At 41.1% G+C, this 26873-nt stretch overlaps 1 protein-coding gene across 1 annotated transcript in view; it reads right to left on the bottom strand.

Moving 5' to 3' along the window:
- Window positions 1-287: 287 nt before the first annotated feature.
- Window positions 288-26873, bottom strand: part of LOC311504118 (rho GTPase-activating protein 23-like) — a gene marked incomplete at its 3' end in the record, with an annotated part of 44179 nt that continues 17593 nt past the window's right edge. The window contains exons 2-23 of the mRNA XM_084567109.1: window positions 25638-25829; window positions 23884-23914; window positions 22344-22439; window positions 18652-18730; window positions 18482-18542; window positions 16304-17741; window positions 10019-10127; window positions 9397-9436; window positions 9115-9252; window positions 7908-8216; window positions 7772-7833; window positions 7130-7236; window positions 6819-6931; window positions 4629-4781; window positions 4433-4511; window positions 4118-4191; window positions 3888-3977; window positions 3313-3438; window positions 3168-3212; window positions 2987-3080; window positions 483-507; window positions 288-312 (exon numbers count right to left, since the gene is read on the bottom strand). Of these exons, the coding sequence (XP_084423235.1) occupies window positions 288-312; window positions 483-507; window positions 2987-3080; window positions 3168-3212; window positions 3313-3438; window positions 3888-3977; window positions 4118-4191; window positions 4433-4511; window positions 4629-4781; window positions 6819-6931; window positions 7130-7236; window positions 7772-7833; window positions 7908-8216; window positions 9115-9252; window positions 9397-9436; window positions 10019-10127; window positions 16304-17741; window positions 18482-18542; window positions 18652-18730; window positions 22344-22439; window positions 23884-23914; window positions 25638-25829 (3486 nt within the window). The remainder of the gene's footprint in view (window positions 313-482; window positions 508-2986; window positions 3081-3167; window positions 3213-3312; window positions 3439-3887; window positions 3978-4117; window positions 4192-4432; window positions 4512-4628; window positions 4782-6818; window positions 6932-7129; window positions 7237-7771; window positions 7834-7907; window positions 8217-9114; window positions 9253-9396; window positions 9437-10018; window positions 10128-16303; window positions 17742-18481; window positions 18543-18651; window positions 18731-22343; window positions 22440-23883; window positions 23915-25637; window positions 25830-26873) is intronic.

A 26873-nucleotide genomic window follows, 5' to 3' on the forward strand; every position in this document is an offset into this window, starting at 1 on the left:
GCTTCCACCCAACCTTCATTTTCGTTTCCTCTATCGTCTTCTGTTTTCCCCCTCTTCCCTCGTTATTGCTGGCTTTGATTGGTTCATGCTCACGGTTCCCATCGGCACTGTCCGACTTGGTATTGAGGTACTTTATTTGTTTGTGAGAGTTAACAGAGTTGGGCAGTAATCTGAAAAGACTGAAATACCAGTCAAGTCAAGTAAGGGTGACTGTATTCTTAACATTCTAGAAGCCGTGAGTTTAATCCCAGAATTAAGTACAAGAGATTTTGTTTCTTACCTTAGACTTAAGAAAATCGATGATGGTGGAATCTAGTAGAAAGGAGTGAGATGTGAGTGAGAACCTTGTCATGCCTTCTTTAGGAGAGAGGAATTATAGTACATTTGTGTAAATACTAATACTGAATGTAAAAATATGAATGGATAAATAAATCAAAAACAACACCTAACACAAACGCACTCGGAGAAAGATGTAGTCCTACCGAAAAACCTGATCCAATGTCTCAGCTAGGGCAAAGGACAGCAGAAAAGTCCGGAAAAGAGAATTGAGGAGATGTGTGAAACATTATTAGCTGCATAAATTGTACAGAAAAAAAACAAACAAAAAAAAAAAACAATGAAACACATACAGTTTATCACAAGGAAGGGAACTCTGGCCTAGTTGATGTGATGTGACTGAATGCTCCAGAACAGCTGGGTGGACTGAGGTGAGATTGTTTTGTCAGTTCCATTTAATTTGATTTGGTTTCACAATCAGACAGTCTGAATTGTCTCAAGATAGTTTTCAAAGTCTGAAACCCTGCAAAAACTCCCCCAAACTAAAAGATGTTTAGGGGCCACTTGAATCAGTTATCAAAAAGTAAAGTTATAAACCTAACCTTAAAAGTAGAGATCGTCTGCTTCCCAAAGCCAAACTCTCCACAAGAGAACCTCCAACCTGCCTATGATTCCTCTTACATTTTCAAACTGTCATGTAACATCATCAGTTTGTATCATAAGATTCCACATGTACACTTTAGTCAGATATGTGTATCTATGACAGATGTATGTTTATCTTGCTGTTCTCTTCTCTTCTCTCTTTGCTGTTATTCTCTCTTTCTTCTGTCTGTACCTGGCTGGCCTTAGGCAGATGGGTCCCTCCATATGAGCTGGGTTCTGCTCGAGGTTTCTTCCTGTTAAAAGGGAGTTTTTCCTTGCCACCGTTGCCTTCAGGCTTGCTCTGGGGGTTTCAGGCCGGGTTTTTGTAAAGCGTCTTGAGACGATTTGTATTGTTATTGACGCTATATAAATAAAATTGAATTGAATTGAATTGAGAGGAGTCCGATCGTTGCAGCCTGGTCGTCAAAGGCCTCGTATGTATGGAGATTTTAAATTCTATTCTGGATGTTACAGGGAGCCAACTAAATGGTAAGTTTTGAGGAGCATGATCTCGCTTGCCTATTTCCGTCAGCTGGAGACTTAATTAGTTAGTTAATATGAGTTAATATTTGATTATAAGGAATTACATTTTAGAAGTAACAAACGCATGAGCTAGCTATTGAGCATCAGGATGTTCCTAATTCTGAGATTGTTACCCCAGTTGCTGCTGACTAGACACTGTCACATTGCACTGAACAACTGCTTTTTGATTTTTTTTTATCTTGTTTATCTCATATCGCAATGCCGCTTGTACCCACTAGGTGGCTGCAAAGTGTCACTTCAGCATCTCTGGATGTATGATAAAAAAATAATAAACTGACTCCTCACAATAATTTAATTCAGTACACCTTGTATATTTTGTTGCAGGTTCAGCAAATCAAGAATGAAGAACAGTCCACTGGGGTTGATATTGTGCTATATATATATATATATATATATAAAATACTAACTCACAACTCAACAGATTCAAAGAGGAGGATTTACAGTGACTTAACTCCACATGGATGTATTCAGTGCATCAACATGATCACACTGCAGACTGAGCACATGCACACAGCTGTTCCTTGTTTTTTTTGTTTTGTTTTGATTTATTGAATCAAATTAAACATGACCTACTCATATTTGATCATTTCATTCATTCATTTATTTTTGTTTAAAATTATTTCTTTGTCTAGTTAGTTTACAGGTACAAGGGTAAAATAATTTAGAAGGCTCTCATCACTAATGAACAGACATCATGTACAGTACATGTCTGGCGAATGTACATACAGTAATAGCAGCTGTGTGTTATTGTCAGAATGAATGAGGCAAAACTCCACTTGTGCAAGAAGACAATCGAGAAGGTGGTCACAAGCTGCCTAGAATGCTTCAGAATATAGTCTACGTGATCATATCTCAGATGTATCTTCAAGTGTTCCTGTGTGCTTTCACACTTGTACTCAAATCTGGCCACTTGCGAACGGATTACTCAGGAAACAATCTAATATCAGGTCTGAACAGGGCCATCCACTGCCTCCTTCTGTTTGTCTCTGGAGGCAGAATCGGCATTCAGAGTTCAAGTGACATTTTGCCTCTGCTCCAATACTCATACAACCTGAACACTGCACTTGGGTTTTCAGAGCTAGCCTCATAACAGCTGTTTATTCCTCTTCCTTGACAAAGCTTAATTCCTATATTATCCAACGTAGGTTAAAACTTTTGATTGGACAAAACAATTCAAAACTATGTCTAACTCTCAGAATTTTCTACAAATGATACATAAATTATTCAAGTATTCATTAATAGTTAATATAATAATTAGTTTGAGCTCTGGTTACAACAAAAAAGAAGGGCAAACTGGGTGCTCCACTCATGAACATCCAACCAAATTTTGTGGTGCCAGAAAGAAAACATATGTTACCTAATATGTACAGTTCTCACTTTTCATTTGTCCAATACAAAACTTTGTTTCAGCAAACTCCAGATTATCCTTAAAAATATGGCAAACTTTGGTTTTGATATTGACTAGTTAGATCATCTGACCGGGAAACATCCAACTCTAACCATCACTTATTTCCTGCTTTCTCACCTGCTGCCGCTCCAGGCATTCCTGGCCTACCGATGTTGGATAGCAGATGGTCGATATTAGGCATGGGCTGCCTATCCGGCTTATCTTCTGGCGCCTGCGCACACACATACATAATAAAAGAAGAGCTGAGGACATCTGAATACATGCTGTTCTTTGCAGTGAAGGCTGTGGACCACCATACCTTTTCTTCCTCATCAAGCTCTGTGTTGCTAAAGAACCAGTCATACTGTTGAAAAAAGAAAACAAAAAAGTGTTGAGATAGAATGTACAACTGGTTAGTTAAAATGGTGAGGTATCTCTTGCAAGAAGGAGTGGGTAGTTCTTACGTGAACGATTAGTGTCTCCACTATTTTGTAGCGGTCAGGCATGTGAGTGACCATGTCTGTCATATTGTCCTCTGACGTTCTCACCAGAGTGGGACCAAACACCAGAGCTAGGTTTCTTGCTTCCATCTGGAAATAATTTCAAAACTCCATAACTGTCCACAATTTGTGTGTATTTGCGCTAGCATTTTCCGCAGTACCCACTGACAAATGGATTTATATAGATATGGAACTCAGACGCAGACATAATTCAACATTATCTGTGGTTTAGTATATGTTCCACACCCACTCTCACTGTTGTGTGTTTCTTGCGTTCTTGGACACAAACTGTAAAGGTTGTGTGTGTTTCAGGCCCTGTTTCACACCAAGTTTTGAAAAGCATCTTGAGACAATTTGTATTGTTACTGATGCTATATAAATAAAATTGAATTGAACTGAATTGAAATGCTGTTTTATCAGAATTAGCAAAGTTCATAGTAGTTGGGCTTGTAGTGAGAAGATGTAAATATGGTTAATAAATAGAAGATAGAAGTGTCCTCATTTGTTTTGTGCCAAGTTCTGCCTCAATGCAAGATTACCTTATTCCTCTCAGAGTGATCTGCCACCTTCTTAAGGTGGCCCACTAGGAATTTGAGAGTGTGATAGTAGTAATCTGGGAGGTCATGGATCTAGGAAGAAGCACATGGAGAGTATGTGATTAAAAAATGTAGAGCTTGCTGCCAAATCAGTGAGTTATAGTTAGAATATCAAATTAATGCATTTACTATAGATTTACTACTCTATTTTCTGCCATCATTTGTACCCATACCAGTTTCTTCATGGCCTTCAGTCTGTCTTCTGGATCGTCTATCCGGTTGGCATAAATGAAATCAATGTATTTGTCTGTAGACAGAGTAAGTGCAAGTCTTTTAAAATACAAAGAATATTATAAAAGTTTGAAAATTAAGATGATAATTTTAATATGCAGACAAAAATTGGCTTTAGCTCAAAAACTTGAGCTGACGCATTCTTCTTCGTTTTTGTTCCAGATGACTCAAGAATCCATTGGTAGCACAAGTTTTATATCAACACACATTCACTTACTTCATGGCACACCTTTCAGTAAACAAATGTCTGGACTCACCATCTGTAAAAAGAGGCTCAGGTAGTTTTCGAAAGAAAGATTTAAGCAGGCTGCTGATGACATTCAGGTCCTGCCATTTCTGCGGAGTTATAAAAGGAAGGCTTTATAATGATAACTGATTTACTATAACAAACAGATGTTACAAAACGTGATAAAGCAATCTGCCCTATTCTAATTAGGGAAGGAATCCCCGCACCTCCTCAGCAGTGTTGATGTCCATGCCCTTGTTGAGCTGCTCCTGCAGGTGGGACACCATGGCATTGTTCCCTGGTACACGGTAGATACCAATGTACTCCAGACCTGTTGCTTCCACAACATCACAACACAGCTCCACTATCAGAGGGACAAACTGTGAAGAGGGAGTAGAGAAAAGGACGGGACACGGAACAAAAATGATAAATGATAAATGCAAATCTGATAAGTCTGAGTTCAGAGGGGTGTTTAAAGAATGTGACATCACCTGAAAATCTATATATATTTAGTATTTTAGAGAATATATACAGTATTTATGAGGAAGTTTCATACACTATATTACCAAAAGTATTCGCTCACCTGCCTTTACTCATTCTATGAACTGAAGTGCCATCCCATTCCTAACTCATAGAATTTAATATGATGTCGGTCCACCTTTTGCAGCTATTACAGCTTCAACTCTTCTGGGAAGACTGTCCACAAGGTTGAGGAGAGTGTTTATAGGAATTTTTGACCATTCTTCCAAAAGCGCATTGGTGAGGTCACACACTGATGTTGGTCGAGAAGGCCTGGCTCTCAGTCTCCGCTCTAATTCATCCCAAAGGTGTTCTATCGGGTTCAGGTCAGGACTCTGTGCAGGCCAGTCAAGTTCATCCACACCAGACTCTGTCATCCACGTCTTTATGGACCTTGCTTTGTGCACTGGTGCACAGTCATGTTGGAAGAGGAAGGGGCCCGCTCCAAACTGTTCCCACAAGGTTGGGAGCATGGAATTGTCCAAAATGTTTTGGTATCCTGAAGCATTCAATGTTCCTTTCACTGGAACTAAGGGGCCAAGCCCAGCTCCTGAAAAACAACCCCATACCATAATTCCTCCTCCACCAAATTTCACAGTTGGCACAATGCAATCTGAAATGTACCGTTCTCCTGGCAACCTCCAAACCCAGACTCGTCCATCAGATTGCCAGATGGAAAAGCGTGATTCATCACTCCAGAGAACGCGTCTCCACTGCTCTAGAGGCCAGTGGCGGCGTGCTTTACACCATTGCATCCGACGCCTTGCATTGCACTTGGTGATGTGTGGCTTGGCTGCAGCTGCTCGGCCATGGAAACCCATTCCATGAAGCTCTCTGCGTACTGTACTTGGGCTAATCTGAAGGTCACATGAAGTTTGTAGCTCTGTAGCAATTGACTGTGCAGAAAGTCGGCGACCTCTTTGCACTATGCGCTTCAGCATCCGCTGACCCCTCTCCGTCACTTTACGTGGCCTACCACTTCGTGGCTGAGTTGCTGTTTTTCCCAAACGCTTCCATTTTGTTATAATAGAGCTGACAGTTGACTGTGGAATATTTAGGAGCGAGGAAATTTCACGACTGGATTTGTTGCACAAGTGGCATCCTATGACAGTTCCACGCTGGAATTCACTGAGCTCCTGAGAGCGGCCCATTCTTTCACAAATGTCTTGTTTCACAGTCTGCATGCCTGAGTGCTTGAATTTATACACCTGGGGCCAGGCCAAGTGATTAGAACACCTGATTCTGATCATTTGAATGGGTGAGCGAATACTTTTGGTAATATAGTGTATAACTGCTCCGAAGTGTTAATTAATCCTTGGGTTAGATGAACATTATAAAATATACAGTATACTATACAGAAAAGATGTTGTAACACCAAGCTTGTTTATCCTTTGTATATCCCAGGTTGTATTAGGAAATGGTAATGATGCAAATCGCTAAGAAATTAATTGGATTTGGGAATTATACCATCACAAATTTCAGGATATTACCACATAATTTTAGGAAGAACAAAAATAAGAGTGAAAATTTACTTTTGGACATTTATGCAATTTGTCTGAATTTGAACACAACTTGCACTACAAATGGAAACCAAAAAACTACCAGTACCAAACTCCCTTGCTTGTGCATATTCATATGCAGATTATCTGTTTCTAAAGGTTAGTATGTTATTAGTGAAGTGCCAAAAATAATATTTGTATATATATATATATATATATATATATATATGCTCCTGCAGGTGGGACATATATATATATTTATATATATATATTATTTGTAGATAACCATAACTGAGTAATTAAGTGACAATGATTAAATTCAGAGCAAGTAGTAGTGATGTCATCTTTTGGCATTCAGAAGTTCTGTTCTATGAATCACGTTGTTCATTTCTGGCTTACTTTATGATTGACACCAGGTTGACAGTCTTCCAGTCGTACACCAAAAGCCTTTGGACTGTCTGTCTTCTTGGCCTTTTTAATGAAGTTTATGCTCCACAGGGCCTTGCTGTCATCTGAGTGTACAAATATGGATACAGACATGGACACAGTCAAATTTAGTAATTATTTAAAAATAGAATAAGAAGTCAATGGATGAAAAAAATCCCAATATTTTTAATTAAAGGCTACTTGATGTTTCATGGAACAATATGAATGTGTTCTCTTTGCGTCAATTACTTGTGAACACAGACCAGATACATGTTTAGACCCACCAGATCTGGACGCTCCTTTTACTGATGTATTGTCAGTCTTAGCCAGAAGGAAGGGAGATATCATACGGTTAGCTCTCGGAGAGGAGTCCAGCTTGTTACCTGTCAGACTGCCCAAAGAGAGAGAAAAAAATAACAAAATAAGATCTGATTATCTTTTTAAGATGGGGTTTTAAACTATTTCAGGAAAAAAGGAGGAAGGCCTTCAAGGTCTTCCATCTTACAATGACCAGAGTTATATGTAAAATAAATACTAGTGTTTTGTCATTCTTGGGTTTTGGAAACTTCATTTCATATCCAAAAAAGGTTCAAAAAAGGCAACTGGACTTGTAGAGTTTTTTGAGAAGACGTTTCACCACTCATCTGAGTAGCTTCTTCAGTTCTAGGGGACTGGTGGGAAGTCTGAGGTTTAAATAGGAACTCCTCCTGAAACTTTGAAGAAAGAGAAGAACTCTGAAGAAAAAAACTCTACAAGTCCAGTTGCCTTTTTTTGAACCTTTTTTGGATATACCATGGCCTGGATGACTGAGAACCTTCACAGACAACTTCATTTCATATTTAGCAAATAGCCTACAACAACTAATTAACTAATTACACAAATAGTAAAGAATAGAAATTTATCTTAATGTAATCCACAGTGCTGACCTGTGTTTTCTGTAGTCATTCAGCTTCTTGCTGATGAGAGCTTGTCTCGAGAGACCAATTTCCTAGAATAAAAAGAAACTCCAAATTAGCAAAGGTTTGTGTAACCTGCACAAGACTAAGTAGGAATTCATCTGACCTCGTTGCCCGTGTTGCTGTTCTCCCTTATGACCTTAATCCAGGACAGCATGTCATCCCTGTCCACAGCCTGCAGCAGGTATTCACAGAAGTCCAGCGTGGTCAGCCTCAGGGTGTGCTTACGCTTGGATTCACTGTAAGCAATGTCAATCAAGCAGCCACGGATGCTGAGCGGGGGATGCTCGTCAGGGCTGCATCCTGCCCCTGCCGCGTGAAGCATGGCCACACGCTTGTCTTTGTAGAGGAAGAGCAAATGGGAGCAGAGCACAGCGAAAGCGCGTTTCCACGGATGCATGCTGCCACCAACTTTCTATGATGAGGAAAAACAAAAACAGACTTAACCTTAAAATAAAACACCAACGTAACGGCTAATTTATGCTCCCTTTATGTACAAATAAGAGATATGGTCTTTTCAAACAAAGTGACTCAGTGCACATATACTCTTCTTAAAAATGGTAGCTTAGAGTTAAATGTTTCAAACAACAAGCAGGGCGATGGTAGTGGAGGTTGTAGAAATTTACCTGAGAAAGATTCTAAAGCTAAGAGAAAGTTGGAGGTAGCAATTCAGTTACTTCAGTTACTTCCTTTGCATATCAAGCATGTCTCAGCTGACACAGTGAGCCTTTGAGTGAGGCTGAGCGTCAGGCTCTCACCCTCTGTTTTCTCTGTTTAGCAATCACGCAGCAAGCTCATTTATAAATAATGCACAGCTGGGTTTTTTGACAGGGTTCAAAGATGGGTTTGTGGCTTTTCCACCGGGAGAACAACAGGAGGTAATGTATTCATTCATAAGACATTCATGGCATGTTTATCCTAACTGTGTTGCGATGATACATGGGTAGCAGTTTGTTATGATGTCTTTTAGCATACTATATATTCAAAATGCCAAGATATAATATAAATTGTCTTTCAAAGACACAAGAATAGCTATGCATCTGCCCAGTGCAATTAGCATGGTTAGGATTAGGAACAACAGTTTAGGGACAACTCAAAACATGAAGAACAGCACAAGGTGTTGACCTGGCTTAAAAATTCACTAGATCCCAAACTGATCAGGTATCTGTGGGGTGCACTGGAACAAGCCTTATCCACAGAGGCCAATCCCCTCAACCCATAGCACCCATGGACCCCACTAACAACATTCTGTTCTTCAGCCACAAGAAGAAGAGGAAGTCTTGCAACAGACACTATATATACGTGTGTTGTACCTTTCCCTTCTCTGTGAGGATCTGTTTGTAGTGCAGCCAGCCCTCCTTGTGAACATCCCTGAATGTGATGGTTCCCAGATCGGATGTGGAATAGCGCTTAGACCGGGCCTCGTCCTGGGCTTGAAGGGTGTCCAGAGACTGAAATGCAATGTACAGGGATACTAAGGGACTAAAACTAGGCAATGTGTATTTTGTTTTTGAAAAATCAATGACACTGAAATAAAAAGCGTATGTACTGTACATGTAGTCGGGTCTAGTAATTAGAACATCTAGGCTACTTACCCCATCAGTGAAAAAGCTCTTGACCCTTTTTGGTAGTTTACTGTGGAACAGGTGTTGTACAAGTTACAAAAGACAGTGTTTTGCTTAAAACATAAAAAGTGGAAATTACAAGAATAACACAGATAATTCAAATACCTCTGTTGTTATGAACTAATCTTTACTAACAGTCAATCAAACTTAATTAATTCAAGCAAACATTTTCTATTCTTAAATGAAATTAGAACAATATGAAGGACATATCGTAGATGTTCAATGTGTTTCTCTCAAAGACTGTGTGTCTAATTTACATAATCATTGAAGTTTTGGGGGACATACTATATAGGACACTGGTAAAATATTTATGATAATAGCTATTTCAGTAATTAAAGCACTAGCGTATCAGAACAAAATATTGGTGAAATGAACGAGTTTCGCGGCAGACAATGTGTTATTTAGAGGCTGCGTTTCAGTGCCCCGATCTCTCCCACTATATGGACGCAGTGCTCCACTGGCTCTAACTATAGTCTGAACAACACCAAAGTTATATAGGTGAGTAAATGATCGTATTTTATGCCAGAAATAAGGTCCAGGTTGTAAAAAACGGTAATTCCCCTTTAAAGTGTCTACCGAATTTGTGACTTACGAGAAGACATGGCCTTCTTCTTTGAAGTGGTTGAGCCCCTCATCACAGGACTTGGATCTCTCAGTGGTGATGGCCAGCAGATAAGAGGAACGACGATCTTTAATGCCGCCTAAAGAGACATGTTCATGTTGGTAATAAATGAATTAAATATGCTGGACAGGTTAGATAGGATAAAGTATTGAAAATAGGCTACATGACACTCATTTCCCAAAACTTGTGCAGCTAATGTGAAATTGAAAAATACAGAAGAAACTCAAGAATAAGAATAGTCTTTATTGTCAATGCAGAACACAAGGTGTACAGTGCAACAAGATTTTGTTTCCACTGTGTATGGTGCCCAGTGTAAACATTAAAAACAGTATAAAAAGCAGTTGGAAACAAATATTATCTAAATCTGAATCAGACGAGAATGGAATATAAATATGAATAGATAGATAGATAGGTACTTTATTTATCCATATGGAAATTCGGTGTCCAGTAGCTTCATCACATAGAAACAGATATGAAAGATATGTAATAATATTTACACTGCCTGGCCCCAAAAAAGTCGCCACCTGGATTTAACTAAGAAAATACGTACGGGCCTCCTATTGGATAATAACTGCATAGGCAATTATCTTTCAGCTGGCAACAAGTTATTTAACCCCAACTGATGCAATGAGTAGCTTCTCATTTCTTAAACAACCATGTCGAAAGACACAACCCGTGGTCACGGAAAAAATGTTAGTCTGTTCAAGAAGGGTCAAATCATTGGCATGAATCAAGCAGAGAAAACATCTAAGGAGGTTGAAGAAACTACTAAAACTGGGTAAAGAACTGTCCAATGCATTATTAAAAACCGGAAGGATCCATCATCTTCGAGGAAGAAATGTGGTCAGAAAAAAATCCTGATTGATTGCACCCGCAACGGTCGGCTTGTTTACCTGTAATTTGCTACTGCTCTAGTCCATCCAAAAATATTCAGCCATGTTGCAAAAAAATAGATGATCTGGGGTTGCTGCAGTTGGTCAAGTCTGGGTTCAGCAACATTATGTGCCCAAAGAATGAGGTCAGCTGACTACCTGAATATACTGAATGACCAGGTTATTCCATCAATGGATTTTTCTTCCCTGATGGCACGGGCATATTCCAAGATGACAATGCCAGGATTCATTGGGCTCAAATTGTGAAAGAGTGGTTCAGGGAGCATGAGACATCACTTTCACACATGGATTGGCCACCACAGAGTCCAGACCTTCACCCCACTGAGAATCTTTGGGATGTGACACAGAAGGATTTGTGCAGTGGTCAGACTCTCCCATCATCAATACAAGATCTTGTAGAAAAATAAATGCAACACTGGATGGAAATAAATCTTGTGACATTGCAGGAGCTTATCGAAACAATGCCGCAGCGAATGTGCGCTGTTATCAAAGCTAAAGGTGGTCCAACGAAATATTAGAGTGTGTGAACTTTTTTTTGGCCAGGCAGTGTGTGTGTGTGTATAAAATGCTGAGTAAAATATATAGTAGTATCAGCAATGACCACAGTCCAGCTGGTTCCTCACAGAGAGGCATTGTAGAGTTGTAGAGGGACAAATGTGGAGCAGGACTGAGTGACAGCCTGTCACTGAACGAGCTTCTCTGCCTGACTATGGTGTGATGTAGAGGGTGGTGGGTATTGTTCATAATGGTCTCGATTTTCTTCAGTGTTCTTGCATCTGCCACCGATGTCAGGTACCCCAGATCTGCCTGTACTACAGAGCCTCCTTTCTCTATCAGCTTGTCCAGTCGCAAGGTGCCCATCGTCTTAGTGCTGCCTCTCCAGCACAGTAGAAGAGGGCACTGGCAACGATAATCTGGTAGAACATGTCCAGCAGTGTCCTGAGGAAATAGAGGCTCTGACCTTTTTTGTATACTGAGTCTAGACCACTCCAGGTTGTGATCCAGCTGTAGACCCAGGTACTTATAGGTCTGAACCACCTCTACACACTCCCTGTTGATGGTTATGGGCTGCAGGTGGGGCCTGGACCTCCAGAAATCCACTACCATCTCCTTGGTTTTAGCTATATTGATCAGAAAGTGGTTCGCTTCGCACCATGAAGCAAAGTTGTTCACCAGATTTTTGTACTCCTGCTCTTATCCATCCCTGATACACCCCACAATTGCAGTGTCATCTGAAAACTTGAAGTCTGAGGTGTACAGGGTGAATAGGACAGGGGAGAGCACAGTCCCCTGTGGTGGTCCAGTACTGCTGACAACAGTTCCGGACAGTTCCCCAACCTGACATACTGAGGTCTCCTAGTGAGATAGTCCGCTATCCAGGAAGTGAGTTGTGAGTCCACTCCCATCTCTATTAGCTTGTCTCTCAGCAGCATTCCCTTTCTCCGAAAAGGGAGCAAGTACAGAATGGTATGCCAACTGCAGTGGGTCTAGAGCGTGGTGGACCTGGGGCCTGATGTGATGGAGTAGCAGCCGCTCCATGGTCTTCATGCCTCCTAAGGCGTTGGCTCAGGTTAAATACATGCTGAAGGGGATACCCCAGCTCAGAAGCACAGGCCCAGTGTTAAGTCCGGTGTTGCTGGGGGAAGGCAGAGAGTTTCTTGGACTGATTTAGAGCAGCCACAGCTCTGGGGAAAAAACTGTTCAGTCTGGGTGTGTGGGTGCAGAAGGCTCTATAACGTCTGCCAGATGGCAGCAGTTCAAACAGATGATGGCACGGATGTGTCAGATCCCTGCAGATGCTGGTTGATTTTCTGAGGCACCTGGTTGTTCTCAGAGCTCCAGTCCACCAGGTTCTGTATCTCTGCTCTGCTCTATCTCTGCTCGCTGTTGGTGAGCTGCCCGACCACAGTCATATCATCTGCAAATTTGACTGTGGTGTTGCCGTCAATTGCAAGAACACAGGCATGGGTGAACAGAGTGTACAGCATGGGACTGAGCACACACCTCAGTGGTGTGCATGTGCTCAGGGCGATGGTGGAGGATGTGTGGGGGCCCAGTCTCACTGCCTGAGGTCGCTCTGTGAGGAAGTCCTGGATCCAGTTACCAAGCTGTGGGCTCAGGCCGAGCTGGTGGAGTTTGGTGATAATTTTGCCTTGGATGACTGTTTTGAAGGCAGAGCTATAGTCCACAAATAACATCCTCACCTATGTGCTCTGTCTCTACAAGTGAGTCAGAGCAGTGTGAAGAGCGAGGGAGATGGCATCGTCTCTCTCAAACATCAAAACCAAAGAAGTGGCTTGGACCTGACTTTCAAATTTTCCATAATACTGGACAATGTGCTTTACATTGGTTTCTCTCCATAGTAACTCATCAAATACACTATATTACCAAAAGTATTCGCTCACCCATTCAAATGATCAGAATCAGGTGTTCTAATCACTTGGCCTGGCCCCAGGTGTATAAATTCAAGCACTCAGGCATGCAGACTGTGAAACAAGACATTTGTGAAAGAATGGGCCGCTCTCAGGAGCTCAGTGAATTCCAGCGTGGAACTGTCATAGGATGCCACTTGTGCAACAAATCCAGTCGTGAAATTTCCTCGCTCCTAAATATTCCACAGTCAACTGTCAGCTCTATTATAACAAAATGGAAGCGTTTGGGAAAAACAGCAACTCAGCCACGAAGTGGTAGGCCACGTAAAGTGACGGAGAGGGGTCAGCGGATGCTGAAGCGCATAGTGCAAAGAGGTCGCCGACTTTCTGCACAGTCAATTGCTACAGAGCTACAAACTTCATGTGACCTTCAGATTAGCCCAAGTACAGTACGCAGAGAGCTTCATGGAATGGGTTTCCATGGCCGAGCAGCTGCAGCCAAGCCACACATCACCAAGTGCAATGCAAGGCGTCGGATGCAATGGTGTAAAGCACGCCGCCACTGGCCTCTAGAGCAGTGGAGACGCGTTCTCTGGAGTGATGAATCACGCTTTTCCATCTGGCAATCTGATGGACGAGTCTGGGTTTGGAGGTTGCCAGGAGAACGGTACATTTCAGATTGCATTGTGCCAACTGTGAAATTTGGTGGAGGAGGAATTATGGTATGGGGTTGTTTTTCAGGAGCTGGGCTTGGCCCCTTAGTTCCAGTGAAAGGAACATTGAATGCTTCAGGATACCAAAACATTTTGGACAATTCCATGCTCCCAACCTTGTGGGAACAGTTTGGAGCGGGCCCCTTCCTCTTCCAACATGACTGTGCACCAGTGCACAAAGCAAGGTCCATAAAGACGTGGATGACAGAGTCTGGTGTGGATGAACTTGACTGGCCTGCACAGAGTCCTGACCTGAACCCGATAGAACACCTTTGGGATGAATTAGAGCGGAGACTGAGAGCCAGGCCTTCTCGACCAACATCAGTGTGTGACCTCACCAATGCGCTTTTGGAAGAATGGTCAAAAATTCCTATAAACACTCTCCTCAACCTTGTGGACAGTCTTCCCAGAAGAGTTGAAGCTGTAATAGCTGCAAAAGGTGGACCGACATCATATTGAATTCTATGAGTTAGGAATGGGATGGCACTTCAGTTCATAGAATGAGTAAAGGCAGGTGAGCGAATACTTTTGGTAATATAGTGTATGTTCTTCTGCAACACATGCTGTATATATCCTCACTAGCTTGTCCTTCAGTGACAGTCAAGTGACAATCTGACAACTGTCATAGTTGGACATGGTTAATGTTTACTGTCTTAATATAAGACTAGACTAACAGTTACAGCAATATCAGATGAAATGAAAGTGTATTTGCTAGTTGGTGTTATAAAAAGTGCATGCAGACAGCAGAAATCAGGGAAAAAAGTATGTATCATTTATGTGGAGATATGAATTACCAAACACCAAATTGAGAACACGATCTAAAATGGTATAAGCCCTATAATAATGATGCTGGTGTGCATATAAAGAACAAAATCTAACATTTTAAAATTGTACACATACATAGTGACTTTTGAACTCTTTGCTTGTATACATCAATATACTGTAGTTAATGTGCTGCAGAGGCAAGACGAATATTCCGGTGTGCCAATATAAGCTCACTACATAACTTTTTTGTCTTTTTAACTCAAAACAGTAGTTTTTATTTACAATTTTAAACGTACTGGAGAGCATATTTTATATTGGTCTAAAACTTAAAGCAGTATGTAGAGTGGCGAAGTGCGACTCATTGCATTCCAAAGCTGGACAAATTGGGAAATAAAAGAGTAAGTAGGGGAGACAGAGGCAGACCTGAACCCAAATGTGAAACTATGTAGCATACAGGATAGTGACACAGGGATATTCCATTGTGTTAAATTACATGATAAATAGAATTTGCATTGATAACATTTTCTCATATGACCAATCATCGACCTGCACAGTCTTAATGGCTTATACGTGTCCATTCCTATCTGCATAATTCTCCAACCTGTTTATGATAACTCTGACACTGAATTGTTATAGCAGCTAACTCACCTGTAATGGAACTACTGTTGTCACTGACAGTTGTATACCCCTATGCTCGTTTATCCCTAAAACAGTAACTTTATGAGCATTCTGTATACCCATTAAGCATTTCTACATTTAATATTTTAAGTGTCAACTCTTTCAAATTAACTTTCAATCTCTCATGTAATATGCATCAGCTATATCTGGTACTCTGGCTTAATTTTTAACATTGAGCACTCATCAAAGTTTTAAATGTGTGTGTAGACGTGTATATGAACAGAAAGGTATAACACACATACAAGTTATAAAGTATGGAAACACATAAAAATGTTTCTAAAGGTTTTCATGAAATAAACAAAACAAGACAACACAAAACTGTTCAAGATATCGAATAATGTGACTGTTAATATATGAAAATGCCATCCCATTATTGAATAAATTAAATGATTATCGTATCTCATAAAGGATTATCTTATGTACAGAGGACTACTACTGTATTGCGGGTCAGTATTCTTCAGATTGTACTTTCCTGCCACGTGACCTTTGCAGCAAAGTAATGCAGCTAGCTAGGAAGACTTTGTTGACTTCCTATCCTAAGAACAGTGGGTGGACATAGCACTGAATAGTACAGCATATCTATGACTTTGTACTCTTTTAAGAATGAATAATTTAGGTGTTCATAAGGTAAACATTAGGAATGGTAAGCACTCATACAGCTTTCCGCAATACAAGAATCCAATTAATTTTCCTGGTACTTGTGTATGTGGTGCCAACGGAGGGTTTGTGGAGACATTTGCAGACAATGAAATACACCCATGAAATCTTACAGACATGCAGATGCGTAAATATAAATTGTCCTAAAGTTAGTGTTACAGAGAGAGGAACACTTACCTATGAATGGAATAGAAGACAGGGAGTCAAATGCCTGCTGCGCCAGACTATCATTAGCCCTGAGTTTGGGCCTGTTCCCTTCCGGGACACGAGAGGGCGTCCCCGGAAAACTAGATGGCTCTGGTGATTCCACAGGTGTGGTGTAGTGTGGATGTCGCAGACTCTGAACTGGGGTTCGACAATCTGGAGGAGGCTTCTGCGTTAGGACAATCTCTTCATTAAGGGTTACAGGGGAGAAGACGTTTCTGTCTTCACTGAACCAGACCCTCTCCTCTGCTGACCCAGGGGAGGACCGGGCCTGGTGCAAAATCTCTCTGTCAGTGTCAACAGGACTGTTTCTGTAACCATGGCTCCAGTTGAGGTGTTCACCATGAACAGACTCTCTAATGGAGTGGGTCTGCCGGACAAGGTGGCCAGCTCTGCAGGAGACAGAAGGGCTAGAGACTGTGTAACCTTCCTGCTCTTCCTCTTTTACCCGCCTTGTCTGGGGCTCAGCTATCTGCTGACTTGACTTCCTCTCACTGGGAGGCACTGTGGAGGAGGTTACGAACGTGGATGCCACTGTGGTTTGGTGATGATGTCCTCCCGTGGGTTTCTGTACTTTCTGCTCACTGAACACTGTCATTTGGGAACTCCGCAAAGTGTGTTCATTGCGTGGTGAGACCAGAGCAGAGGCTTGTGCCAGTGTTTTGACAGAACGTCCATAGTTCTCCTCATATTCAGCATATGCTGCCTCCAGGTTCTCTAAGCACAACCTGCGTCCTGGCCCTGATCTATCACCACCCCTAAACCAAAAGGAATTGTGGGAAGCGGCAGCTGCCTGGTGGTGGGACAGGAGGGCTTCTCTACTGTGTTGCTCTGCAGAAGTCATGAATGAAGCTGTAGCTCTAGGGCCGAGTTCCAACCCTAGCCCCAGCTTTGTTAAACAATCCTGAGATATTCTGCGGTTGCGTGGGGACATGTGCTCTGCAGCCTCAGCCTGGTTATAGTACCAATTTGGTAGAGGATGGTGGCGGGATCCATCCGTGTGAATGCGGGTTGAAGCCACCAGGCTGCTCTTCCGCGATGGAGGCAGAGTTGCAGAGGTGATGGCAGCATTGTGGTTAGCAAAGTGAAAGTCCAGTGCACTGATGGCCGATGAGGAGGGGCCACGCTTCCTTTCTGATGTGGCAACATGGACACTGGAATGATCAAGATCCCCAGGCCAGCTATAGGCAGGGATAGAATCAGCAGGGGAGAAAATGTCCGGTGGTGAGGTGGTGATGCCAGATCTGCAGTGCCAATTATTCAAGGGGCTTTGGAGGTTTTGGCTGGGCTGTGAGGAATGGGAACTGGGCTTGGTGGAAGGGTAACAGAGAGGAGGTTGCTCAGGCAGATTGTGGGCCGCACCTGTGCATGGCTCGTTGCCATTCAGGTAGGCATCTTGGCAATACACCTGCTAACAGAAAGGGGGAGGAACGCATGTCAAATGACAGAATTGATGAAAGAAGAAAGATAAATGGTAATAGGGCAGAATGAGACAGATGAAGCATGCACAATGCAGCAATATTGTTTTTTAATTTTTGTCCTGTACAAGCTTACTGTACAGCTTACACTGGGACTTTATTTCCTTCTACTATACCTTTGGGGTAATTTATTATCTAAAGAAATGAATGAATGAAATGAATACACCTATGTTTAACTGGCACTATGAATAAAACACGATGTTGTATTAATATTTGGGTTTAGATACATGCTATTTGACAGTTTTACATTCCCATCATTCTGAAGTCTCACTAAGGCCAAAACCAATGATGTAGTAGTATATAAAAAAATGACAACTGCTGGTCAAATCTTACTAAACACTATGGAAACAGGAGACAGTGGTGTGAATGCAGGGCTCTTTATAACTGTTTTATTTGCGGTAACAGAGTGGCTTATGTGTGACTGAGTGAAAATAAATACTAGTGATCTAACCATATTGGGCAACACTGGAGCTCTGTGACATTGAGGAATAAAACTGTAAGGCTTTGAGAAACACTCAATGCTTCATAGCCAATCAATAATGCTGGCCCTTTTGGTCATGCACAACTAAAACACTAAATAGTCACAAAATCCCTGCTGTTACACAACAGTCTACCTAATCTATACTTTGACACATTAAGAAGGTAAAAATAAGGGAAGAGAGATAATACTCACACTTACCAGCTGTAACACATCCTCATCTTTTGGCACAACAGAGAGCTCCAGGATGTTTTCACTACCAGAAAAAAACATAGGAAATATGATCAAAATCACTCACAGACAGAGTCAGATGTGAAAATGAAATAATTAAACGAAATTTATATTTAAATACAAGAGGCCCTCACCTGTTTTGGATAAGCGTAATCACCTGAGTGTAGGTTTTTCCCAAAATGCTCTCCCCGTTCACCTTCACCAGTCTGTCCCCTTGAGTACAGACATACACATTCAGAAGAATTATGAAATATATGTATAAAAAGGGATGTGTTTGTGTAAAGGTGAAAGAGTGTGTCGACGTCCACTACTCGATTATGTCACACATAAAAATACACTACAAAGTATTGCTTTGCAATAATAAAAACTATATTCTTGACCTGAATACATATTGTAGCATTTCAAACAAAGGAAGCTATGGAGGCTTTTCTGCAAGGTAACTGAAGCTTGAACTCGGGATACTGTCGGCTGTAGCACACACCAACACCATGAACACTGTACGTCTTCTAATATGTGGCTCTCGCTCAGCAAAAAAAATAAAAATAACTAACTAAATAAATAAATAAATAAAACTCACTCTACAACCACAGCAACATTGTCAACTAATAGATCACAACAGAACTGAACATAAACATATAAGCTGATCAATACTGTGCGCTGCAGATACAGTTGAAACCAGATGTTAACATACACTGTGTTAAAAGATACATATACCTTTTTTCCTCACTGTCTGAAGTTAAATCAGACTAAACCGCTCCTGTTTTAGGTCAGTTAGGATTACCAAAATTATTTCTATTTGCTAAATGCCACAATAATGAGAGAGAGGATTTCTAAGATAATTTTTTATTACTTTCTTCAAAGTCAGAAGTTTACATACATGTCCTTAGTATTTGGTAGCATTGCCTTTAAACTGTATGACTTGGGTCTAATCTTCCAAAAGCTTCTTGCAATAGTCTGCTGGAATTCTGGTCCATTCCAGTCTTCCCCCTTTTTCCTCCAGATGTAACAATGGTCATTATGGCCAAACAGTTCCACTTTAGTTTCATCAGATCACAGGACATGTCTCCAAAAATTAAGGTCTTTGTCCCTGTGTGCATTTGCAAACTGTAATCTGGCTTTTTTATGTTGCTTTTGGAGTAATGGCTTCTTCCTCGCTGAGTGACCTTTCAGTCCATGTCAGTACAGGACTCGTTTCACTGTGGAGAATAACACTCTCTTACCAGCTTCAGCCATCATCTTGACAAGGTCTTTACCTTTTGTTTTTGTTTCAGACCAAAACACATTCATCTCTGGGACATAGAACCTGTATCCTTCCTGAGCGGTATGATGGCTGGACATTCCCATGGTGTCTATACTTGCTATAATTGTTTGAACAGATGAACGAGGCACCTTCAAGCATTTTCCCATGATGTCAAACAAGGAAGCAGAGTGTTTGAGGTGTAGCCTTAAAATACATCCACAGGTGTGCCTCCAATTAACTCAAATGTTGCCTGTTAACCTATCAGAAGCTTCCAAAGCCAATCATCATCAGGGCTTTCCTTCATTGTTTAAAGACATAGTAATCTTTGTGTATATAAATTTCTGACTTTGAAGAAAGTATTAAAAAATTCTCTAAGAAATTCTCTCTCTCATTATTGTGACATTTAGCAAATAGAAATAATTTTGGTAATCCTAACTGACCTAAAACAGGAGAGGTTTAGTCTGATTTAACTTCAGACAGCAAGGCAAAAAAATGTTTATGTGTCTTTTAACACAGTGTATGTAAACATCTGGTTTCAACTGTATGTATAGCCTATATAAATTGACACTGTCAGTTCATATTTATTGTGGCCCGTGTAGAATTGTATAGTGTTTTTATCCAATACATGAACAACTCTTCGAAACCAAAACCAAAGGATGCTGAAAAAAAATGTCCATAAATTTGCCAGTGCCTATTTTGCATTCAATGAAATGATCGTGCCTTTGGGTGGCTTTTGTTGGGCAAGACTGTTTAGGTTAATAATAATAATCTACTACTACGGATGCTATTTACGGATTCTATCTGAAGAGTTCCTATTTTAAATGCAACCTGTTTGGTGTGGGTGGATTAGCTTCTAGTGGCTAGTGCTTTGTTCGTGATTTTTTAGGTCAGTGGTTAATATCTTCAGAAGACAAAACTGGAGGGTGGGTTGGGTCTTTGTTGGGTTTTAATTGGTGGCAGAAGCAGCCGACTGAATCCTGAAGTGTATAGAGACACATTGTCTTATCAGACTCAGTCAAATGAAGCAAAGATGACCTTGACGGTGCTTTATAGTACAGACTTTTGCAGGTAGGTAAAGGAAGAGAAAAAAATCACAATCATAGTCACATATCATATTTCTACACTTCAAACACAAAGGTTGATAATGCAAGTCAAAGAATTCGGGAACAGAGGAGAAGTCAGCGTTCACTTTCAGTGGTAGATGGTGAGGTACAAGTTAAACTTCCTCAAATATGTATCTAAAAATAAACATTTTTCTAAATATGAAAACTCAGTTAAGATTGATTGATGATTGAGCTAGAACAGGGGTGCCCACACTTTGGCTTGCGAGCTACTTTTACAATGACCAAGTCAAAGTGATCTACCTGTATATATATATATACAGTCACACTAATTGTCATATTAATTGTTGCTGCAGTGTTAAAAGCTCTATCCATCTCTGTTTTTATTTTTATCAAAAAAAAAATGGTGCACTGCACCTTTAGAAAAATAGAGCTGTCTCTTTAAGAAAGACGGTAGTCTTGAGTTGTTGTTGAAGTTGTGCGTGGCTGTAGTAAAAATAAATAAAGATCTACCCGCGCTACCTTCACGATCTACCGGTCGATCATGATTGATGTAATGAGCAACCCTGAGCTAGAAGCTTTGTGGCTACATTTGATGCCTCTTATTGACTCATAAACATTAATAAATCTGAGCCCTTCTTCGCAGTCCAAAGAAATCCAAAAAAACTACAGTGAATTTTAAACATGCCGAAGTGGAACCCCTGATTAGGAAATCCAATCTGGAGACCTTGGTCCTCTCCAACTTTAGACTTTAGACTTATTTGTAACATTAGAGAAAGCTGTGCACTTACAGTTTTGGTTATTGACTTAGCCCCTCTCCTACTTTTTGACTTCACAACTGCCTGTTCAAACTGTAGATTGGAGGATAGTAATTTATCATTTGGAGCACTGTGTGGGGATTAAATGTTCTGATTTGGAGTGGTTTAGGTCCGACCTGCCTGAAATTTCTCTGTCAGTCTTGGTCCGTCAATGCTCCACTTTTGAGGCTGTTCTATTCTCCCTATACAACCTACCATTAGGGTTCATTCTTAAGGTCAAAGTATTTCATTCCATTACCCAGGCCTCTCTCTCATGCTTGCAGTTGGTACAGACTGCTGCAGCTAAACCTTTAACATGAACACAAAAGTGAGAACACATTTCCTCCATACAGATGATAGTTTGATCAACTTTCATTGTACATATAAATGTACTTTATATAAAAATAAATAAATAAATGAATTCACTTCAATGTTAAATCTACACTGACGATCTCAGTCATTTTAAAATTCCTACAAAGATTAATAAAGAAGAGTGAAACCAAACAAGGGCAGTGTCCTGAGTATAAACAGAATTAAAGGCAATTTATTGTTGCTGCAACAACTTCATGGCTCTATAATTGAAGGGCTTAGGTAAATTCAACATCATTTCCTCTCATTTAAGAATGATGCTTTGAGTTCTGTTGTATCTTATTTACGTTTTACTGTGCTTTCAGTCATTCAGTATTGGTTTTATTTGATGTGTTCTCATATCAGTGTGTGTCTTGTACCTGTACGCAATCCAGCTTGCTCGGCGGGGCCATTTTCTTTGACACTCTTCACAAAGATGGTGTCTACTGGGTCCGAGGGAGTACGCTTACATCCAGCTTAAAGGCACACAAAGATTTGTTTATTTATTTCGATCTTCATTACAGATTACTTGCATATGAACACACATGAAAGTATCTTACCAAACGACAACCTAATGGAATACCAGCCGCCTTTCCTGTACATCCTGCTATCCAGTGCATTACTCCCTCCGCAGTTAGTTGGATTACATTCTACTTTAACAGACCACACAACCAAGATTAGGGGCTGCTTTGTCTTGTTTTTATGGAGGCATGTGGTGTCTTGTGTGTCTACATCGACACATAATGTGCTGGGCACATTATGGGGCAATAAGCAAACTTCAGGGCTCTCACTCTGATAGACTGTTTATTGACATCAGAGATTTGAATTATGCAAATTTTGTATCAGTGCTGGATGTACACACTAACTAACGGTCTTCACTGGCATCTTCAATGGTTGCCTGAGCAGCGCCATCCTTCGAACAGGCTCCAAGACCATAACCATTGTGCCCGTGCAGAAAGTCTTCAGGGTCCCACCTCAGTATCTACCGTCCCGTCACACTCACAACTGTCATCATAAAATGCTTTGAGAAGCTGCCACCCTCACTGCACACCATGCAGTTTGCATATAATCCCAACCATTCAACAGATGATGCCATTCCCACCAACGTAAACAATAAAGACACATATGCATGTATGCTGTTCAGAGGCTTCAGCTCAAGAATAAATATAATCATCCCTTGTCATTTGATAGAAAATGCTGGGTCTGACAATCTCTCTCTGGAACTGGATCCTTGACTTCCTGACTTGGAGAGCTAACCATACAGAGAAGAGGTAGCTAAAAGGTAGCCAACAGCTAATTGCTTGGTGCAGAGCAACTACCTGTCTACCTGAACATCAATAAGACAAAAGAGGTCATTGCTGAGGATACAGAGCAAACATGCTCTGCTGAACATTGACAGAAAATCATCAAGGCCACCAAATTCCTTGGTGTCCACCTGGTGAGGAAACCTTGCTGGGACCCTTAACACCTGCTCCATTATCAAAAAAGCCTAGCAGCATTTCTACTTCCTGCAAAGTCTGAGGAAAGCCGACCTTTCATCACTCTATCTGACTATGTTCTAAAGAGTGCAAAACTGAGATTGGATCTGGGGACGCATTTGGAGATGCATGTTAATGCCAGGTCTGAATAAACGCACCTAAAGCTGAACAGGCACTAAGATGTGAAGTGCCCCTTCCCCTCCTATACTCAGTATGTGGGTGTTATGGGTGGGAGTGATGTGACTGATATAAATTTGAAAAGAAAAAAAAAAGATTCAAGACATTGTACTTAAATGTGTCTTGTGTAAATATGATAAATAAACTAATAATAAGACCATTTACAAGAAAATGATTAATTATACAAATCAGAGAAAAGTGCATACACATTTGGTAACAATGTGTGGCTATTTCACAAAAATGTGCAAAATCATGAAGCACTCACCTTTTCCAGCTGCATTTCCGTTCTCTTCTTCCTGCAGGAGTAAGAGCAGGTGATAGAGGTGAGGAGAATGAGGTGAGGAGGGTGTTAATATAATATAATATAATTAACTGGAATGCCAACTCCCTGTTTGATTGCCTCTCTCACTGGGTCTATTTGTCAATACTTAGAACTACAGTACAAACAAGTATGCTTGTTCTACCATGACTGCCTGCTACACTATATTACCAAAAGTATTCGCTCACCTGCCTTTACTCATTCTATGAACTGAAGTGCCATCCCATTCCTAACTCATAGAATTCAATATGATGTCGGTCCACCTTTTGCAGCTATTACAGCTTCAACTCTTCTGGGAAGACTGTCCACAAGGTTGAGGAGAGTGTTTATAGGAATTTTTGACCATTCTTCCAAAAGCGCATTGGTGAGGTCACACACTGATGTTGGTCGAGAAGGCCTGGCTCTCAGTCTCCGCTCTAATTCATCCCAAAGGTGTTCTATCGGGTTCAGGTCAGGACTCTGTGCAGGCCAGTCAAGTTCATCCACACCAGACTCTGTCATCCACGTCTTTATGGACCTTGCTTTGTGCACTGGTGCACAGTCATGTTGGAAGAGGAAGGGGCCCGCTCCAAACTGTTCCCACAAGGTTGGGAGCATGGAATTGTCCAAAATGTTTTGGTATCCTGAAGCATTCAATGTTCCTTTCACTGGAACTAAGGGGCCAAGCCCAGCTCCTGAAAAACAACCCCATACCATAATTCCTCCTCCACCAAATTTCACAGTTGGCACAATGCAATCTGAAATGTACCGTTCTCCTGGCAACCTCCAAACCCAGACTCGTCCATCAGATTGCCAGATGGTAAAGCGTGATTCATCACTCCAGAGAACGCGTCTCCACTGCTCTAGAGGCCAGTGGCGGCGTGCTTTACACCATTGCATCCGACGCCTTGCATTGCACTTGGTGATGTGTGGCTTGGCTGCAGCTGCTCGGCCATGGAAACCCATTCCATGAAGCTCTCTGCGTACTGTACTTGGGCTAATCTGAAGGTCACATGAAGTTTGTAGCTCTGTAGCAATTGACTGTGCAGAAAGTCGGCGACCTCTTTGCACTATGCGCTTCAGCATCCGCTGACCCCTCTCCGTCACTTTACGTGGCCTACCACTTCGTGGCTGAGTTGCTGTTTTTCCCAAACGCTTCCATTTTGTTATAATAGAGCTGACAGTTGACTGTGGAATATTTAGGAGCGAGGAAATTTCACGACTGGATTTGTTGCACAAGTGGCATCCTATGACAGTTCCACGCTGGAATTCACTGAGCTCCTGAGAGCGGCCCATTCTTTCACAAATGTCTTGTTTCACAGTCTGCATGCCTGAGTGCTTGAATTTATACACCTGGGGCCAGGCCAAGTGATTAGAACACCTGATTCTGATCATTTGAATGGGTGAGCGAATACTTTTGGTAATATAGTGTATGTATGCTGTGATGTTAAGGAAATAAACTGTACAAATAAGTGATAAACAAGACTCCCGGCCCAGTTACACTCCCTCCTGGTCAAAAAGTTGACAGAATGTCTACATTACTGTAGACAGCATGTAGTATACAGTAGTGCGTGTTGTGGTACTATTGGGGTATTTATTATTATTTATTTTCTCCAGCACCTCTGTTTCGGGGTTTTGGGAAGGCTTTATTCTTGCTAGTTTGATGTTTGAAGCCATATGAGGTTTGAGGTCAAAGAGCCTCACCAGAGAACAGTCTTTACCTTGAGACTGTGGAGGGAGGACTCTGGTGGGTAGATGATGAAGTGCCGCAGAGTGAAGCCAAATCCCTGTGAGTTCTTCTGGAGGAAAACGTTGCGCTGGCCCTGCCATGACACACCTTCCACCGCACCTGACGACAGTGGTTGACGCCGGTTCTCATTGGATGACACCATGTCATCTCTCAGTGCTTTAGCCTATTGAGAAGAAAAGATGAAGCAAGTGTTTAATGAGCAATTTTCCTTTTGGTAGGAAATGAACAATGACCCAATGTTATGACATGAACCATGAAGTATATTGCAAGCAACACATGAGAATTCTGACATGAGGAATCTGCTCAGAATTGACCAGGGCAGAATTTCCCCAATGCCAAGAATGAATTAAACAGAGGCTGGTACAAATGCTTTCTTCTTTTGAAGCATTCTGTTTATTAAGTTTTCAGTTCTTTTTTCCAACAATGAAAAACAAACAAGCAAGCATACAAAAAACAAACAAAGAAAAAAAATTGACAGAGAATATAAGTGAACAGACATGTTGACAAAGTTGACACAGGTCATTTGTTAGTGCAAATTGGAGTGATCACTCACACAGACAATGAGTTACACGTCAAAGAATATGAAGTCCACCTTTCCCAGTATTTTGTATACTATTCAGCCCATAATCTTAGGGAGAAGGGCAGTTTTTCCATGCATTGCATTTCGTTTACAATGTTGATCTGGTCATTCTTTGATGGCAGATTTGTCTGCAGCCATTTCCAAGTAATGGCCTTCTTGCTTGCAGTCAAGAGCACTTTATAAAGATAATTGTTGTTAAATCCCAAGTTACTTCCTATCTGCATCTTGTGATGTCATTGCTTGACCACTCCTCCAGAACCTATATAAGGCCTCCCAAAAGGAGGTTATTCTTTAAAAAATTATTTATGATTGTAATGTTTATTTATCCTTTCTTTATAGGAAAATCATCCACAAACCAGTTTTGTAAATAACCAGCAAATTTGGTGTTTAAATGTGCACCCTACAATAGATGCATACACCCTAGCCATCATCTACACAAGCTACTGAGCTTTCACAATTGTCCTGGTCCATAAGTCCAACTGGGATTTTACCCAAATACAGTGTAACAAAAGAAAAATCAACGTTTGGACCAAAGATTGTCCGAATTTCTCCAGCAAGTTCTTGCCAATGTAATAGTCCACCACACATGGTAGACAAAGTCCGCCCTCATCTTTGGGTAACTGCAGG

Source organism: Chelon labrosus (assembly GCF_963514085.1).
Source record: "Chelon labrosus genome assembly, chromosome: 19".
NCBI lineage: Eukaryota > Metazoa > Chordata > Actinopteri > Mugiliformes > Mugilidae > Chelon > Chelon labrosus.